Source organism: Microchirus variegatus (genome assembly GCF_963457635.1).
Source record: "Microchirus variegatus genome assembly, chromosome: 19".
NCBI lineage: Eukaryota > Metazoa > Chordata > Actinopteri > Pleuronectiformes > Soleidae > Microchirus > Microchirus variegatus.
The window spans coordinates 2,626,119-2,646,444 of record NC_139820.1 but is presented as its reverse complement, the minus strand read 5'-3'; the positions used below and the strand labels follow the sequence as shown (position 1 = coordinate 2,646,444).

The following is a 20,326-nucleotide window of genomic DNA, read 5'->3' as shown; positions in this document are numbered from 1 at the left end:
ACTTAACTAGGAGGCCCAAATATGGATATTTAATGTTGAATTTCTCCATATTGGTAAAGTAAAAATGTTTGATATTGATTGTGTGTGTAGTCGTACATGTGTAGAAATGAAATATACCATCCATAACCAGGAATTATTTACCAAAATATTTTTACAGTAGCTCAAATATAGTCAAATATGCCACTTGGAGGCACAAACATGCATATTTAATGTTGAATTTGTCCACATTGGTACAGTAATAATGTGTGACACTGAGTGTGAGTGTAGTCACATATGTGTAGAAGTGAGATATACCATCCATAGCTAGAAATTATTTACCAAAATATTTTTACAGAAGCTCAAAGAAAGTCAAATATGTCACTTGGAGGCCCAAATATGAATTTTTAATGTAGAATTTCTACCCACAATATACTGTCGTTTCGTTATTGTATGTCTTGTATGTGTTTTTTGATTTGCATTTGTGTTTTTCACCTCAGGGCCACCGTATTCATCAGTCACACACACACACACACACTCAACACATTCCATTAAAGCCAAAGCAGCGAGTCCAAAAGAACAGAAGAAGAAGAAGAAGCTTTTGTCACAAGTGAGGCGCGCGAGGATTGGCTGCCGCAGCTGTCAGTCATCAGGCTCTGCTCTCTGATTGGCTCTCTGTTCTCTCCGTTATCCAGGAATGCGTCGCTCACACACACACACACACACACACACTCTCTCTCTCTCTCTCACTCTCGTGGTCAGAGTGTAACTGATGTCTTTTCCGTCCTCGCGACATTTCCATGGTAACTGTCTGAAGTCTGAGGTCTGAGCAGCAGCGGGAAAGAAAAATGGAGAACGACGAGAAAAAACCGGACAGCAAATACGGTAAGAGCGACGTCTCCTCGGTCTTTGACTTGTTGTTTTTTTTCCCCCTCTTTTTTCCTTCTTCTCCACCGTTGTTGACTGGAGAAGACGTGGAAACAATGACTGCAGTGGATGAATGGGTGTGGACCTCATGGTTCCTCCACAACATCCACCAGCGCGAGCTTGTTTTTCCCACGGCAGGCCACACCCACAAGCTCGTTTTTAAATGAGCCTTTAATCATGTTTTTTTGTTTTTTATTTTACCTTTTATCACTGAACGAACTGTGCTGTTTCTAATGGAAGCGACTCGTCTCCACTTTAACAGCATCGGTCACATCCTCATTAATCAATAAAACAGCAGATATGAATAGAATATGAGGATAACAATAATAACAAGTGAATGCTTCAGATGCTTCAGATGTTGGTAAATCTACTACAATCTGACCCTAAATACCCTATAAATTGTTGTCTTTATACCTGGGTGTTGTGCTAAAGCAGTGTTTCGCCATCCCTGGTCCTCAGGGAACACTGCCCTGCCATGTTTTGGATGTTGCCCTGCTCCAAAAACACATGATTCAGATGAAACGTTACATTAAAAAAATAAAAATAAAAATAACAAAAGTTGAAACATTACATTTTTTGAAGAAAAAAAAAACTCACACACGTTGAAATATAACTTTAAAATAAAGACAAAAGTTGAAACGTTACATTTTTTTTTTTTTTTTTACAAAAGTTGAAATAAAAAAAAATGTTGAAATATAACTTTTTTAAAAAGGTGCAAAAGTTGAAACAAAATTTTTGATTTTTCTTAAACAAAGTTGAAATATTACATTTTTTGAAAAAAGACAACCGTGGAAATATAAAACTTTTATAAAAAGACAAAAGTTGAAATACAACTTTAAAAAAGACACAAGTTTAAACCAAATTTTAGATTTTTTTAAACAAAAGTTGAATCATTTAATCTTTTTGGGGAAAATAACGACAAAAGTTGAAATATAACTTTAAAAAAAGGCAAAAGTTGAAACAAAATTTTAGATTTTTTTTAAACAAAAGTTGTAACATTAAATTTTTTGAGAAACAAGACAAACGTTGCAACATTACATTTAAAAAAACTACAAACGTTGAAGAGTTATATTAAAAGAAAAAAGTTGAAACATTAATTTTAAAAAATGAATAAATTGACAAAAGTTGAAACATTACATTTTTTACATTTTTAAAAAAAAAGTTGAAATATAACTAAAAAAAACACAAAAGTTGAAACAAAATTCAAGATTTTTTTAACAAAAGTTGAAACTTTAAAGTATTTTTTTTTTTAAATAAAGCTTAATGAGCTTAACCATTTATTTGACTCGGGTGTTTTTGGAGCAGGGCAACATCTAAAACATGGCGGGGCAGTGCTCCCTGAGGACCGGGGTTGGGGAGAAACCACTGTGCTAAAGTGTTAAAAGAGCGTATGATATCAGTGGTGGCATAAAAACAGAAGAACATGACTGTACTGACACATGTTAGCTAGCTGTTATTGTCCCAACCACACACACACACACACATGACTCACTGCTGATTACCATGGGTGTCACACATGCATTTTCCCCCCATCAGCCCACACTGTGGTTTCCTTAACCTCTGGTCCATGCAAGTGCTGTCTGCTTAGTCATGAAGTCGCAAAAACCATACGGTTTGGCCTGGTATTTCATAATCGGCATGCAAATACAGCATTAATTCTGTCTGGCTTGGTCGATTTACGTCTTTCACAACGCACGGCGCTCCCTTTCCCCAAGAGTCCACGCCCTCTTGCATCCTCTTTACTTCAGTTTAATCCAAACAGAGATCCCATCATTCCCCTTTTTGCTTTTCCTGCTACCGTGTCAGCAGCTCTGTGGACTCCCCCTTCCCCCCTTGCCACCCCCGTGAAGGCTAAAAGGTCAAAAAGCAGTTTTTTTTACTGAGCTGTGTCTTATTTTGAAGTTTCCCTCCTGTCCTCCAGGCTGACGTGCGTACATGCAGACAGACGGACGAACAGGCTGCAGCCTGCACCGTCTCGTCTGTGCTCTGCCTTGTCTGCTGCAGACTCAGCAGACTCCCAGTCGATATAAAGCTGGCTAACGCTCAGATGCATTACCACACGCACAATGAGCACGTTGTCATTTAAAACTGTGTGGGAATATGAGACACTCTGTTGCCGTTTGATCCCGGCAATGACTGTCGGGAGTTGTTTTCCTCTCTACGCTAGCGCTCACTTAGAAATGTCCTTATTTTTTGAAGAAAAAGCACTTTTTTTTCAATGAATATAACATTAAATGAACCATAAATACACTCTATACATTGTTGATGTGGTAAACGACTATTCTAGCTGCAAACGTCTGTGTTTTTAATGGAATATGTACATAGGTGTATAGAGGCCCATTTCCAGGGTTCTAATGGTACATTGTGTTTGCTAATGGCGTTTTTTCAACGAATAACACATTTTGAGAAATAAATTAAAACATTTAGAATTTTTTTTTTTTTTTTGAAATTTGAAGAAAAAAGAAATAAAATTTTGAAATTTGAAGAAAAAAAAAATAAAAAAATTGAGAAAAAAATTTAATGATGACATTTTGAGAAAAAAATAGAAATTTGAAATATTTCTTTTTGGAAATTTTAAGGGAAAAAAAATTGAGAAATTTTTTTTTATGACCATATTTTTGAAGGAAAACCACTTTTCACATCAGAATATGTATACAATGTATACACTCTATACATTGTTAATGGGGTAAACGACTATTCTAGCTGCAAACGTCTGTGTTTTTAATGGAATATGTACATAGGTGTATAGAGGCCCATTTCCAGTGTTCTAATGGTACATTGTGTTTGCTAATCGCATTACAAGGCTATTGGATGATTAGAAAACCCCTTGTGCAATGATGTTAGCCAAAAAGCTAAACAAAAACCACATCTCTGACCTTTAACCCATACCACAATTTAAAATCCTAGCCCTGAACTTAGTGACTGGGTTTGTTAGCGGTGAGGTCTCCTCCTTCATTAGGACCAGGTTTGACTCTCCATGAGGACGACTGGTCCTGACAGGGTCAGTGTTTATGAAGTCCCAGAGAGGTAACAAATACAAGCGCACACACACACACACATGCACAAAGTGGCCACTAACCCATTAAGGTGGTCAGGGATGGGCTCATTTTGATAACCCCTCTGGGCCCATTAGTGGATCGCATCAGTCGTGACGTCATCACTTCCTTTGAAACACACACAAACACACACACATTTGTACTTCTGTCTACACGGTGAGGCTATCTTACTTTAGCCTTAACCAGCACCTTAACGTCCAACCACTACATTAACGTCCAGGTCACAAACATCGGGGTTTGCGCAGTCCTTAAAGAGAGGTTCCACCACGTTTGCCCTCTTTTTTTTATACCCGTGTGTTCTTTAAACATGGGTAACTCTGCGTCTTATCGTCTCCACCCTGTAAAGAGATGGTTGTGATGCCATGTTCAAAGTGTTTGGTGGTGGTTTGACGATGAGATGACGCCGTTTGTTTCCATCACGTGACCTCACAGCTGCAGCTGCCTCTGCGTGCATTTGCAAAACTGCGAAGCAGCGGAAGCAAGGAAATGGAGGGTGAGGGCGAGGGTGAGGGTGATGGGGGGGGGGGTGCAGAGTTGATGCCACACATGATCCATGCATCAAAGATAGTTTAAAAGTTATATATATATATGTTATATACAGTTATAGTATAATCACAGCTGATGTTTGGTACTTTTGTTGCGTCGAACTCCCCCGTCGACGGCGTTGTTGCTGCTGCTATTCCCCTGATAGAGAGAGAGAGAGAGAGAGCACTGACGGAGCCTTTAAAAGAAGGAAGTTAAGAGTTAGTCGAGGAGTTTATTACAGGAAGTCGACTCAAAGACACCACAGCTGTTATATATATACACACACAGAGAGAGAGAGGGATATTTAAAAGCCTCCATGACAAGAACTCTGAGAGGAAAATAACAACAAGGATGACAAAAAGCTATCGACAAGGTACGGCAACGTGGATCTGTGGAGTCAGTGCAGTATGACACCTTTTTTAGAAGCTGCGTGGGCAGAAGCAGAGTGTGGATAATGTAAACGTGTGAGCGCCAGGCAGCGACAACAGGACGTGAGGACAAATGAGGACATTTTCAGAAAGTGTGGACTGTTTCAGAAAGCACTTCTTAAAAATGTCCTCACTTTCTGAAAATGTCCTCTGTTGTCTTCAGGATGTCTTTTTTCCATGTATTGATGTTTATTAGCTTCTATGTAGTTACAACTGTGAGTAAGTGAATTCAGTGTCATTTCCACACAACAACTTTTTGGATGACATACTAAATTTAGACATTTTTTGGATGACATACTAAATTTTGAATTTTTTTTAAACTTTTTGGACGACATACTAAATTTAGACATTTTTTGGACGACATACTAAATTTAGACATTTTTTTGGATGACATACTAAATTTTGAATTTTTTTTACTTTTTGGATGACATACTAAATTTTGACATTTTTTTGGATGACATACCAAATTTTGAATTTTTTTTAACTTTTTGGACGACATACTAAATTTAGAATTTTTTTTGGATGACATACTAAATTTAGATTTTTTTTTACTTTTTGGATGACATACTAAATTTTGACATTTTTTTGGATGATATACTACATTTTGACATTTTTGGACGATATACAAAATTTTGAATTTTTTCAACTTTTTGGAAAACATACTAAATTTTAAAATGTTTCAACTTTTGATAAAAGAACCACACAGACGTGTCCTGGTGTTGTTTGGCTTCGGTGCGTGGACGTACGTCATGTGACTCGACGCCAAATCTCATTACAGACTTATGAAATTTATTAGCTTGCGCCGCCTAATTTTCTTCTATGTAATTACAACTGTGAGTAAGTGAATTCCGTTTTATTTCCACACACATGATTATGAGACGCTCTCTGAGCTATAGTCTGGATCTGCATCCAACTGTACAATCTAAGTTTTTCATCAAAATCCACACACACACACACACAGCAAAGTAAGTCATTGTTTCTTGGTTTTGTACAAAGAGACATAAACTGTGTTGACACAGAGAAGACAGACTCCAGAACAAAAGGGATTCTTCTTCTTCCTCACTGTTCCGCCTAGCAACCGAGCTCCCTAGCTCCCCGTGGACATCGCGAGCCGCCATGGAAACACCTCAGAAACCACCGTGGTCCTGTCTGTGGTGAGATCATCACTGCGAGTCCACGACGACATGAGAGAACGCCGCCATAAAGAGTCAAGTTCAGGCTTCTAAATCACACCTTTGGGACACCTTTGGTACGATCGCAGTGACTGAGGAGTTACTGTAGATGTTAAAACGAGGGCATTTTCAGAAAGTGTGGACAATGTTGATCATGGTGTTTTGAGATGAGGAGTTAAACCTAATAGGGATTATTTTGGTCTAATCCCGTGGTTCTCAAATGTTGGTAGCTGATCTGTTTTATTTATTAACACTGTTTAAACTGGAATGTGTGTGGTGTTATGCTGGAATAATAATAGCTGTTTTTTTTTAATTCTCAGGAGATTCCAGGAAGTTTGATCCAAACTTCAAGGGCCCAATTCACAACAGGTGAGAGAGATCTGTTTAATCACTCGTCGTCGTCATCACGTCTTCTCCTAGTGTAAGATTGGTAATAAAGTTGTGCTTGGTCTCCTGTGTTCAGGGGCTGCACAGATGTTCTCTGCTGTATCCTCTTCATCGTGGCCCTGTTGGGATACTTTGCCGTGGGAATCCTCGGTAAGAGAACATACTAAATGTTGAATTTTTTTTTAACTTTGTGGATGAAATACTAAATTGTGCCATTTTTTGGACGACATACTAAATTTATAAAATTTTTGGATGATATACTAAATTTGGACATTTTGACATTTTTGGACGACATACTCAATTTTGAAATTTTTTCAACTTTGTAGACGAAATACTAAACTTTGACATTTTTGGACGACACTATATTTTGAAATTTTTCAACTTTTTGGACTACATAGTACATTTTGACAGTTTTTCCAACTTTTTGGACCACATAAAAATTTAAGAAATTTTTGGACAACACAAAATTTGGAAATTTTTTCAACTTTTTGGATGATATACTAAATTTGGACATTTTTGGATGACACTACATTTTGACATTTTTGGATGACACTAAATTGTGAAATTGTTTATACTTTTTGGACTACATACTACATTTGGACAGTTTTTCAACTTTTTGGACCACATACAAAATTTGGACATTTTTGGACGACACAAAATTATGAATTTTTTTCAACTTTTTGGACTACATACTACATTTTGACATTTTTGGACGACATACTAAATTTTGACATTTTTGGACAACACTAAATTGTGAAATTGTTTCTACTTTTTGGACTACATACTTCATTTTGACATTTTTGGACAACACTAAATTGTTTAATTGTTTCTACTTTTTGGACTACATACTACATTTTGACATTTTTTCAACTTTTTGAATAACATACTACATTTTGACATTTTTGGACGACATACTACATTTTGACTTTTTTCAACTTTTTGGACGACATACTAAATATGGAAATTTTTTTTAATTTCCCCAAACAATGAGTGGGGTTTATTGGCATAAATCAAACATGCCAGTTTATTTACTTTAATAATATAGCAAGAATATATTGTTTTTGTTACCTGTATTTTAATGACCACATGTGTCCACACACAGCTTGGTCTCAGGGTGACCCCAGGAAGGTCATCTACCCCACAGACAGCAGGGGCCAGTTCTGCGGACAAGCTGGGACGCCTCTCGAGTGAGTCCGGTGACCTCACGATGTTGGTGCAGTGATCGCTGCAAACCTGAGCCTGTTTGGGTGTAGCTTACCTCGTCACATGAGATGTGTAATTGTATTTGGGACTTGGGAGTAACAGCGTATTTTTCTCACTCGATCTTCAACGACAGGAAGAAGCCTCTTCTGTTTTACTTCAACATACTGAAATGTGCCAGTCCTCTGGTGCTGCTGGAGTTCCAGTGTCCCACCACACAGGTCGGAAGCTGTTTTTATTTATTTTTAATGAACGCTGCCACTGTCGTCTTCGATCCAACAGCGTTAACTGTTGTTATTTGTGTCCAGTTATGTGTGGAAACCTGCCCAGACCGGCATCTTACCCTGGTGAAAGCCAAGTTAGGCGGCAGAGAAGACCGCGATTACTACCAGCAATTCTGCAAGGACGGAGTGGACTTTGCTGCAAAGGTAATAATAATAATTATTATGATTCACATAAATGTCGTTTGGAAACTATATTCACGGCTGTTCTACAACACCTCAGAGTCCCCCCGAGCTTCTGAGGGATGGCCTGTGTCCAGCCCTGCTGATGCCAAGCAAAGCCTGTAAGTGTGAATCTTGTTCTGGGATTCGCCCACGTGACAAGTTTCCAGTGGAGGTGAAGCCAAAACAGAACCACGCACGTACGCGCACGCGCACACTGACGGTCATCTCCTTCCTCCACAGTCACGCGCCGCTGCCTTCCCGCCCTGGGGACGCTGAAAGGCGGAGTGGTGGTGGTGGGCAACGAGACCACGTTCGATTCTGGCGAGGGCGTCAATATCAATGCGTCTGATGTGCTGGAAGCATCCAAGTGAGTCATCGTTACAGCATTATGTTGTCACACACGTGCTCCGGGGAAATCTGTTTGGACGTTCAACTTTGTGGAAGACGTACAAAATGTTGACATTTTTTCAACTTTTTGAACGAAATACATTTAGAATTTTTTTCAACTTTGTGGAAGACATACAAAATTTTAAAACGTTTTCAACTTTTTGAACGAAATACAAAATTTAGAAATTTTTTCAACTTTTTGGTCGATATTTTTTCAACTTTTTGGACGACATACTAAATTTTGAAATTTTTTGAATTTTTGGACAACATACTAAATTTTGAAATTTTTTCAACTTTTTATACAGCATTAAAAAAAATTTTGGATGTTTTTTTTTTCAACTTTTTGGACGACATACAAAATTTTGACATTTCTTCAACTTTTTGGACGACATACTAAATTTTGAATTTTTTTTAACTTTTTGGACGACATACTAAATTTTGACATTTTTTCAACTTTTTGGACGACATACTAAATTTTGAATTTTTTTTAACTTTTTGGACGACATACTACATTTGGAATTTTTCTCAACTTTTTGGACGACATACTAAATTTAGAAATTGTTTCAACCTTTTTGACGACATACTAAATTTTGACATCTTTTCAACTTTTTGGACGACATACTAAATTTTGAAATTTTTTCAACTTTTTATACAGCATTAAAAAAAAATTTGGATGTTTTTTTTCAACTTTTTGGACGACATACAAAATTTTGACATTTCTTCAACTTTTTGGACGACATACTAAATCTTGACTTATTGGACGACATACATGTAGCTCAGGGAGGAGAAAAATGCATGTTAGAATTAAAATATTTGTATTTTTTCAATGTGTTCTTATTAAATACAGTCGTGCTGCACACAATAATCATGTTCAGTGTTCAGTCTGATTTCTGGAAACGATGTTTGCGTTAAACACTTTCCTTTTCCCACAGGAAGTCAAATATGGTCGTCGAAGCTCGGCAGGTGGCAATGCGAATCTTCGAAGACTACACTCAGTCTTGGCATTGGATATTACTGTGAGTCTTTATTATTTATCCATCCCTTTATTGTTTTTTAATGCTGGTTGCACAGAAAAAGAACCATTAGACAGTGCTTTCATAAACACGTGCATGTGTCCGCTCTCAGTGGTCTGGTGATCGCCATGGTCGTCAGCTTGATTTTCATCGTCCTGCTGCGATTCCTGGCCGGTATAATGGTGTGGATCATGATTGTTTTGGTCATTCTTGTCATTGGATATGGTAAGTGCTTCTTGAAATGATGATTTAACATAATAATAACAATAAAAATGATTATAATGAACCCTTTTTCCAGGCATCTTCCACTGTTACATGGAGTTTGCCAGTTTGAAGGGAGAACCCGGCGCCGACGTCACCATCCGTGACCTGGGTCTGCAGACGGACTTTGCCGTTTACCTGCAGATCAGACAGACGTGGCTCGCCTTCAGTAAAGCACAAACACTGCTTTTAACATGACCGTAAAACCATAAAAAACAAACTTTTTGTTAATCCGTTTCGTTCGCTATTTTCCAGTGATCATCCTGGCTATTGTGGAGTTCGTCATCATTCTGCTGCTCATCTTCCTCAGGAAGAGGATCTTGATTGCAATTGCGCTCATCAAAGAGGCCAGCAGGTCAGGTCAAATGAAACATCTGCCTATTTTTAATGTTCAAAAATAGTCTAACCTGTCTAACCATGCTTACGTCGCACTATCAAATGACATTTAAGGAAAAAATAACTATATTTAAATTATTAGAAAATATAGTCAAGACATTGACAAGATTAGAAATAATGATTTTTATTGAAAATAAAACTGTTTTCAACTGTGCTAACATCATTGCAATTTATTTGAAATTTAAATTTTTTCTCAAAATCATAATTTTTTTTCTCTCAAAATGTAATTTTTTTCTCAAAATCTTAATTTTTTTCTCAAAATCTTAATTTTTTTCTCAAAATCTTAATTTTTCTTTCTCAAAATGTGTATTTTTTAAATCAAAATTTTAATTTCTTTCTCTAAATGTGTTATATTCTTTAAAAAAAAGTGCTTCTCCTTCAAAAATAAGCAAATTACTCAAAAGAATATTTTAAAATAGAACATTTTTTTCCTCAAAATTTTAATTTTGAGTTAGTGTATGTTGCGTTATTTCGTTTAATAGTTACCGATGAATCGCGACTGCTCTCTCAAACACATGGGGGCGAACCAAACAAGGCAATAAAACAGTTCCCATGATCCCACACTGCTCGCTGATGTCATCAAAGCAGCTGTATAATAATATAAACACATTTATTATTGAATTATTCTGTATATATATATGCATGCTAATGATAAGAGTAATCCTTTTCTTTGTCTCCAGAGCTGTTGGACATGTGATGTCATCTCTGTTTTACCCTCTGCTGACCTTCACCCTCCTCGCCGTGGTGATCGCGTACTGGGCCGTCACTGCCGTGTATCCTTTCACTTTTCAATACGATGATGATGATGATATAATATAACAGTTATATGTCACTGTTGCTGCAGCGGGTGAACTCGATGTCAATAGTGTGTTGTTGTTGTTATTGTTGTTGTTGATTGTCCTCTCCTTGTTGTCGCCTTAACAGCGCTAATCAGTTTCTTGTCGACCTCCAACGAGCAGATTTACAAAGTGTTCAACAACTCTGAGTGCGAGTTCTCGCGAGACACCTGCGACCCGAAGGTACGTCTGTAAATATCACATGAAAATGGAATCTTTGAAGACGTCTGTGGACATTTTCCCAACTTTTTTTATATGTAGTGCCGGGAAAGTTAACGCGTTATCGCACATTAACGCATGACTCCCGCTTGTTAAAATGAGTCTCTAAAGTAACGCTAAACTTTAAAAACAGAGGCGCACATACGCAGTACACAGGTACGCTGGCTATTTGTAGAGCTGCTCTTTTCCTTTAATAAACAGAACGCTCCAGTTCGATTGTAGGCGCGCTAACGCAGCTAAAGGAGCTAACGCAGCTGACTGAGCTAACTGGTAAACGTTGCCTCTGGACTCCGGTCCCGCGGCACGTAAACATGACGTTACGCGTGTCTTTTTCCAGTGAGTCGTCATGGAAATGCGCCATGCGTTAAACGTTGATGCCGCTCAGGTCACTAATGGCGAGCTGAACCGCTACTAAAAATGCGACACCGTCGCTGGACGAGGCACGAGCTAGACGTTCGACGCAAGAATCAAGCCGAAAAATGCCGAACTGTAGCTCATTTCAAAAGACTTTAAAATCCTGAAAACTTGCGCTTATCTCTGACATTTAGCAAAGGAAATCGCCAAAATCGCAATATTTATAATAACAGAGGAGTCTGGTGTGTGAGCAAATCTTTCAAATGAACCGATTCTAAAGATTCAGTTACACTGAAAAAGAACCGCTTTACGTGTCGCGAGTTTGTGTGTTCGTGTCGCGCAGAAAACAAAGTCACGGCAGTTTCACACCATGTAGTTTGTTACCTTTTAGAAGGAAACTATGATGCTTCTGCTAACCTCGGTATCGTCACAGCTTTCTTTTCATTTGCTCTATAAAAATCGCTTCAATAACCCAATTTTTTTCCCGCAGACGTTCAACACCTCCAACGTCTCCGCTCAGTGTCCAGACGCAGATTGTCTGTTCGCCTTCTACGGCGGCGAGACCCTCTACCACAAGTACCTCATCCTGTTCCAGTTCTACAACGTCTTCCTGTTCTTCTGGTGCGCCAACTTTGTGACGGCGCTGGGTCAGGTGACTCTGTCGGGGGCCTTCGCCTCGTATTACTGGGCCTTCAAGAAGCCCGACGACATTCCCGCCTTTCCCATCTTCGCCTCGCTGGGACGCGCCCTCAGGTTAGAAGACAGATTTAAAAAAAAAAAAGAATCAAAATGTTGATTGACAGCTTTGTTAGCCAATGAGAAGCAGCAGAACTCATCGTTCAGTTAAGCCGTATGGAGTGTGTTTTGGACAAAGTGGGTTGACGCAGCGGTTGCGTAGTTTACGAAGTTTGATATGTAATTTAGTTGTTATTTGAGATGTGTTTAGTCACATTTAAAATAGGTTTATACAGCCTTGTAGCCCAGATTCTGCTGTTTAATTTGATACCCAGGATCAATATATTCTCAAAAGTTTCGCTTTTCACGCGACCTTGTTGACAAATTCTTTACGAAGTATGTCTCAGGGGTACCCCAATTGGGGGATGGTGGGATGGGTGACACTGTTGTGCGGTGCTCCGCAGATGGCGCGCGGCAGGGGGCGTACAACCAAAATATTATTAATATTAATATAATATATTAATAATAGAATAAGCAGGAAGTCAACGTATGCTGCCGGATAAAACGTCCGCATATCGTTTAGATATGGTCTCAAAAATTGCTGTCCGTATCTCGATGTTTCACGCACCCGGTTTGACACAGGATATGACGCCATTTTTGCCGCGCGCCCCGGCACACTACGGCGACTATAAACCTAGCTTTAGCTGAAACTCCACGAGGTCTACAAATGCAGACTACTGCCACCTGCTGGTTTGGATAGTAACATACTGCTTCCTCCTCCTTGCAACAGGTACCACACAGGCTCCCTGGCCTTTGGCTCCCTGATCCTGTCTGTGGTCCAGGTCATCAGGGTCGTCCTGGAGTATCTGGACCACAAGTTGAAAGGTCAGATAATAACGGATGTCTGTGAGTCCGCGCGGTTATGTTACAGACACAGATGCGTTGATTGTGACGGTTGCTCCGTTGTCTCACAGGTGCTCAGAACAAATGTGCTAAATTCACGCTCAGCTGCATGAAGTGCTGCTTCTGGTGTCTGGAGAAGTGCATCAAGTTCCTCAACAGGAACGCCTACATCATGGTGAGAGTTCCTGTAGCTGGAGACGACAGCGCGGCACGCGTCGTAGCCTCTGAGCGCACATTTTAAAACACGTTTGTTTGTTTGTTTGTTTGTTTGTGTTTGTCGTAGATCGCCATCTATGGAAAGAGTTTCTGCCCGTCGGCCCGAGACGCTTTTTTCCTTCTCATGAGGAACATTGTCAGGTGGGGAGTTCATCCTATGATTATATTTAATCCTTTTTTACTTCTTAAAAAAAAAAATATATATATATGTGTGTATATATGTATATATGTGTATATGTGTATATATGTATAGGTGTATATATGTATACATGTGTATATTTGTATATATGCATATATATATGTGTATATGTGTATATGTGTATATGTGTATATATGTATATGTGTATATATGTGTGTATATATATATTTATACTCTACACTGCTGTAATATATATATTTTCCACGTGGTACTGTATTTTTAATATAATATATTTTAATAGAAATAAATCAATAAATTAAGTTAACATTTAAAATGAGAAAATAGTAACAGTAAATAAATATATATATGTGTATATATAAAAATATATATTATTTATAGAAACAATAAACTGTATATTTATATATAAATATATATAAACTGTAAATATGTATATATATATACATATTTGTAATTATACTCTACACTGCTGTAATTAAGTTTTAATTTAAAATGTGTAAATTGTAACAGTAAATATATATATATGTGTATCTATATATATATATGTATATATATATTTATTTATAGAAATAAATATATATAAACTGTAAATATAAATATATATTTTTATATATATACATACTGTATATATATTTATACTCTACACTCTACTCAATCAAACCGAAAATCTTAATTTCTTACGATATCCTGCAGACGTTCAAGGCTCATAAGAAGCTATTTGAAAAAGAGGAACAGATATCTTTAAAGAAGTTAGATAGTTATGACGTTATTTCTTCTTTCTGCACAATTTCATTCGAAATCCAATGTTTATGTTCAGTTAAATTAACAAATATAATCTCATCCGATAATCTGCAGCACTCACTAACCTCTTGTCCTGCCCTTGTTTCGCTCAGAGTGGCTGTTTTAGACAAAGTCACCGACTTCCTCCTGTTTCTGGGGAAACTGCTGATCGTCGGCATCGTTGGTAAGAGTTTGTTTTGACTCTGGGTTTGTTTTTTTATTATTTTCTTAAACGAGTGGTTAGAAAGAGAGAGAGTTGTCCTCTGTGTTGTCTCTTGTGCAGGAATCTTCTCCTTCTTCTTCTTCTCTGGAAGAATCAAAGCGGTGGAGGACGCCGCTCCGTCTCTCAACTACTACTGGGTGCCAATAATGGTGAGTTCACGTTTTGTCGTCAACGTGATTTCCGAGCCAAAGCGTCGCTGACGTGTGTGTGTGTGTGTGTGCGTTTTTTTTTGTCTCGCAGACGGTGGTCGTGGGCTCGTACCTCATCGCCCACGGCTTCTTCAGCGTTTACGCCATGTGTGTGGACACGCTCTTCCTCTGCTTCTGTGAGTAACGTTCCACTCTGTCGTCGTCGTCGTCTTCTGGGATCTTCTTCTTCCACTTCCTGCTGTTTTCTGACTCTTCTCTTTGTCTGTTTCCCTTTTAATTCCCCCCTTTGACTTTTTCATTTTCCACCCCTTTTTAATTTCCATTAACCCCCCCCCCCTTAAACATCTAACGCACCACACGCCCGAGAAGGCGAGGACTTGGAGAGGAACGACGGCTCGTCCGACCGGCCGTACTTCATGTCGCCCGAGCTCCACGAGATCCTCTCCAAGACGAAGAGGCTCGACGAAGACCACGACGGCGCCGAGCTGGAGGAAGGAGCCGTGAAGCCGGAGGAGGAGGCGCCTCTGCAGCAGCAGAAGGACGGGGAGATCCAACTGAAGGAGCAGCCGACGCTGAAGCAGGACAACAAGGAGGAGGAGGCGGAGGAGGAGGAGGAGGCGGAGCCTCTGCAGTCCAAGACGGACGCCGAAGAAGAGGCGAAAGAAGAGAAGAGCGAGGAGGTGACGGCCGATCGGGCAGAGGAGGACGAGAAGAAAGACGACGAGGAGAAGAAGGAGATGAAGGAGGAAGAAGAGAAGAAGGAGGAGGAGGAGAAGAAGGAGGAAACACCAAAGGAGTAGATAAAAGAAGAAGAAGTGAGGCTTTGTGAACCTCCTAAAGCAGTGTTTCCCAACCCTGATCCTCAGGGAACGATGCCATGTTTTAGATGTTGCCCTGCTCCAAAAAAAAAAAAAAAGATTCAGATGAAAATATATTTTTTTTTTAATACAAAAGTTGAAACATTACAGTTTAAAAAAAAAAATATTAATTTTCTTTTTTTTAAGACAAACTTTGAAAATTTAAATAAAAAAAAAAAAAAGAATGACAAAAGTTGAAATATAACATTTAAAGAAAAAAAATTGACAAAAGTTGAAAATTGAGCTTGATGATGAGCTGACGATTTAATTTGTATCAGGTGTTTTTAGAGCAGGGCAACACGTAAAACATGGCACGGCAGTGTTCCCTGTGGACCAGGGTCGGGAAACACTGTCCTAAAGAACTGTACAGGTTACGACTCTCATGTTTTCGTACGACGAGTTTGGAGAAGGCGGCGATGGTTGAAGCAGGTCAACAAAAAGAAGAAGACGAAGAAGAAGAAGAAGAAGAAGAAGCCCAGTGCATTTCTGTAGCTTGACTGTGGTCGTGTTGGTTTTAGAACAGTGTTGGTGTCGACGACTGTGTAGAAACGTTTGTTGTGAGCGTGTGCTGAAACCTGTGCCTGAGTTTACTGTCACTGATGTTTGTCCTCTGTAACACACACACACACACACACACACACACACACACGCACACACACAAAGCATTGTTACAGGAGGGTTTTTTTAAAACCTGTGGAGACACTGACGTTATGAGATAAAAAAAGTCATAATTGTGAGATTTAAAAGTCGAAATTATGAGATTTGTGAGACAGATTGTGAGATAAAGTCATAATTATGAGATTAAAAGTCCAAATTGTGAGATAAAAAGTCGAGATTATGCGATAAAAAGTCACAATTATGAGATAAAAAGTCCAAATTATGAGATAAAAAGTCCAAATTGTGAGATAAAATGTCACAATTATGAGATAAAAAAGTTGAAATTATGAGATAAAACACACACACACACACACACACTGATGGTCAATCTCTTTTCACTGTTTACAACAATAACAATAATAATACCAGCTGATGCCAAAACCTTACAGACGTCTTTGATATACTGGGTCTTTACCTCCCCCCACCCTCTCTCCCTCTTTGGAACTTGTGTATAATGTGTATATATATATATATGTGTGTATATATATATATATGTGTGTATATATATATATATATATACACAGCAGTGTATGCCTTTGATGTATTTTTTGGGGGGCTGTAGTCTTTGTAAGAGATCCTCGCCACCGACTTGCCTTGGTATTTCAGACCGGCGTACGTGGCGCGACCACCGCGGCCTCCGTGGAACCCACTCGGCTCGTCCTCGCTGTTTACTCACCATAACTACCTGCCTCTCTCTCTCTCTCTCTGTCTCTTTCTCTAAAGTGCTGCATGATGTTGACATGACCTTGTGAATGCTCTAAAACTAACATCTTAAGTCTCTGGATGCTTTTTGTACCTCTCTCTCTCTCTCTCTCTCTCTCTCTCCCCGTTTGTCACCTTGTTTTTCCACTGAAATTATACTGATGACATTCCATATTTATTGGCTGTGAATCTCGATTAAAGGTGATTGTATTATAATCATCGAGTGTGTGTGTGTGTGTGTGTGTGTCGAGAAGCTTGGTTTGGGAGCAGGTGAGTGTTTTTTAGTTTTATTTAGGACTGATTTAGTCTTAAAGGTCCATATAAATCATGATGTGTTCACACCACAGCTCTATTAGTGACATCGAGTTGACGGAAAAACCAAATCTGAACAATCACTTCATAAAAGTTTTGTCTGAGGGCCTTGCCTTTGAAACGCTGCCGTTTTGCCTTTAAAGAGGGTGTCGTCTTGTCCTTAAAGAGGCTGTTGCCTTGTCTTTAAAAAGGTCATCGTCTTGCCTTTAAAGAGGCCGATATCTTGCATTTAAAGATGCAGTCATCTTGCCAGAAAGAGGCCGTCGTCTTGCCTTTAAAGAGCAGTCATCTTGCCGTAGTCTTGCCTTTAAAGAGGCTGTCGTCTTACTTTAAAGAGGCCGTCGTCTTGCCTTTAAAGAGGCCGTGGTCTTGCCGTCGTTTTGCCATCGTCTTGCTGTGGTCTTGCCTTTAAAGAGGCCGTTGTCTTGCCTTTAAAGAGGCCGTCGTCTTGCCTTTAAAGTGGCTGTCGTCTTGCCGTAGTCTTGCCTTTGAAGAGGGCGTCGTCTTGCTGTGATCTTGCCTTTAAAGAGGCTGTCGTCTTGCCTTTAAAGAGGCCATCGTCTTGCCGCCGTTTTGCCATCCTCTTGCCTTTAAAGAGGCTGTCGTTTTGCCGTCGTTTTGCCATCGTCTTGCTGTGGTCTTGCCTTTAAAGAGGCCGTCGTCTTGCCTTTAAAGAGGCTGTCGTCTTGCCAGAAAGAGGCTGATATCTTGCCTTTAAAGAGGCCGTCGTCTTGCCTTTAAAGAGGCCGTCGTCTTTCCAGAAAGAGGCCGATATCTTGCCTTTAAAGAGGCCGTCGTCTTTCCAGAAAGAGGCTGATATCTTGCCTTTAAAGAGGCCGTCGTCTTGCCTTTAAAGAGGCCGTCGTCTTTCCAGAAAGAGGCCGATATCTTGCCTTTAAAGAGGCCGTCGTCTTGCCTTTAAAGTGGCCGTCGTCTTGCCGTAGTCTTGCCTTTGAAGAGGGCGTCGTCTTGCTGTGATCTTGCCTTTAAAGAGGCTGTCGTCTTGCCGTCGTTTTGCCATCGTCTTGCTGTGGTCTTGCCTTTAAAGAGGCCATTGTCTTGCCTTTAAAGAGGCTGTCGTTTTGCCGTCGTTTTGCCATCGTCTTGCTGTGGTCTTGCCTTTAAAGAGGCCGTCGTCTTGCCTTTAAAGAGGCTGTCGTCTTGCCAGAAAGAGGCTGATATCTTGCCTTTAAAGAGGCCGTCGTCTTGCCTTTAAAGAGGCCGTCGTCTTTCCAGAAAGAGGCCGATATCTTGCCTTTAAAGAGGCCGTCGTCTTTCCAGAAAGAGGCTGATATCTTGCCTTTAAAGAGGCCGTCGTCTTGCCTTTAAAGTGGCCGTCGTCTTGCCGTAGTCTTACCTTTGAAGAGGGCGTCGTCTTGCTGTGATCTTGCCTTTAAAGAGGCTGTCGTCTTGCCGTCGTTTTGCCATCGTCTTGCTGTGGTCTTGCCTTTAAAGAGGCCATTGTCTTGCCTTTAAAGAGGCTGTCGTCTTGCCGTCGTTTTGCCATCGTCTTGCTGTGGTCTTGCCTTTAAAGAGGCCATTGTCTTGCCTTTAAAGAGGCCGTCGTCTTGCCTTTAAAGAGGCCGTCGTCTTACCGTAGTCTTGCCTTTAAAGAGGCCGTCGTCTTGCCGTAGTCTTGCCTTTAAAGAGGCCGTCGTCTTGCCAGAAAGAGGCCGATATCTTGCCTTTAAAGAGGCCGTAGTCTTGACTTTAAAGAGGCCGTCGTCTTGCTCCGTGTTTGTACAACAGACGTGAACATACACACACACACACTTGCTCACTGTGCATTGAAACACATCATGAATCTGATGCTTAAACTAATGCAGAAATGGCAAAGAGAGTGAGGAAAGACAGTGTGTTGACCTCCTTTAACCACAGGTGTAAAGACACAGTACGTAAACATTCTCCTGTGTTATTATCTGACCTGACTCTGTGTCCGTGTCACAGTGGAGGACATCGAGCGCAACGATGGATCTGCAGAGAGGCCGTTCTTCATGTCCCAGAACCTGCTCACTCTGCTCAAGAAGTCCAACGAGCAGCTGCCCAAAACTCTGGATTAGGTCACCAAAGTGTGTGTGTGTGTGTGTGTGCGCGTGTGTGTGTGTGTGTGTGTGCGTGTGCCATTTCCTGTGCTGCACAGTTTGTGTAGATACAGATTAACTCTCACGTACATGTGCATGATTTTAGAGCTCGAGTCACAGACTTTTGTGTATTTGCCATGATTTAAAAACTAAATCTTCGGCAGCAAATGATGTAAATATACAAAAAAGAAAACTGCACTAAAACTATAGCAATTGTTATTTTGAGTAACAGTTTACATCCAAACATTATCATCACTTTAACCAAAGCAAAGAGGAAATGGTGTTTTTATTAAAGCCTCCAGAGATTACTGATGATGTGAGGTTCATCTTCACCTCCAATGTTCTTTCTTTCTTTTTTTGTAAACACATCTATTGTTAATGTGCAACGTTTAACGTTTGTAAAAGTTCTTTTTTTTTCTTTTTTTTTTTTTACATTGCATCCAAAGTGATTGTAAACTAATAAAATAACGTGTTGCCATATCAGTGTTGAAAGAAAAGAAAAGGTTTCATGTAAAATCATTTGAAATTCACAATATGCCTCATCATTACTATTATAGTTATATATATATATATATATATATATTATGTATTATATATATTGTTGACTTTTTATCTCAATTATGACTTTTGATCTCATAATTTCAACTTTATCTCATAATTTTGACTTTTTATCATATCATTCTAAGAGTTTTTATCCTATAAGTATGACTTTTTATCTCATAATTATGACTTCTTATCTCATCATTTCGACTTTTTTATATCATAATTTCTACATTTTTATCTCATAATTTCGATTTTTAATCTCATCATTTTGATTTATCTCATAATTTTCGAATTCTTATCTCATCATTTCGACTTATCTCATAATTTCAACTTTTTTATCTCATAATTTCGACTTTTTTATCTCATAATTTCGACTTTATCTCATAATTTCGACTTTTTTATATCATAATTTCGACTTTTTTATCTCGTAATTTCGATTTTTAATCTCATAATTTCGACGTTTTATCTCATAATGATGACTTTCTCAT

General features: G+C 39.1%; 1 protein-coding gene across 1 annotated transcript; it reads left to right on the top strand.

Annotated features, from left to right (window-relative positions):
- Positions 1-741: 741 nt before the first annotated feature.
- LOC310941258 (choline transporter-like protein 2) lies at positions 742-19,731 on the top strand. The gene is made up of 22 exons (XM_083906393.1): positions 742-861; positions 6,405-6,453; positions 6,548-6,621; positions 7,574-7,658; positions 7,808-7,892; positions 7,980-8,099; positions 8,176-8,236; positions 8,358-8,484; positions 9,437-9,520; positions 9,630-9,742; positions 9,816-9,947; positions 10,034-10,133; positions 10,855-10,947; positions 11,109-11,193; positions 12,074-12,336; positions 13,049-13,143; positions 13,233-13,336; positions 13,445-13,518; positions 14,428-14,498; positions 14,598-14,686; positions 14,778-14,862; positions 19,162-19,731. Exons 1-22 carry the CDS (start codon positions 825-827, stop codon positions 19,272-19,274), a joined length of 2,139 nt encoding a protein of 712 aa, XP_083762519.1. The 5' UTR covers positions 742-824; the 3' UTR covers positions 19,275-19,731.
- Positions 19,732-20,326: the final 595 nt, after the last annotated feature.

What these genes read in the sequence shown, in the direction of transcription:
- LOC310941258 (XM_083906393.1), top strand. Translation starts at nt 825, where the DNA reads ATGGAGAACGACGAGAAAAAACCGGACAGCAAATACG. An exon ending in GATGTGCTGGAAGCATCCAA is followed by an intron (nt 8,485 to 9,436) that starts GTGAGTCATCGT and finishes CTTTTCCCACAG; the next exon opens with GAAGTCAAATATGGTCGTCG. An exon ending in GCTGATCGTCGGCATCGTTG is followed by an intron (nt 14,499 to 14,597) that starts GTAAGAGTTTGT and finishes TCTCTTGTGCAG; the next exon opens with GAATCTTCTCCTTCTTCTTC.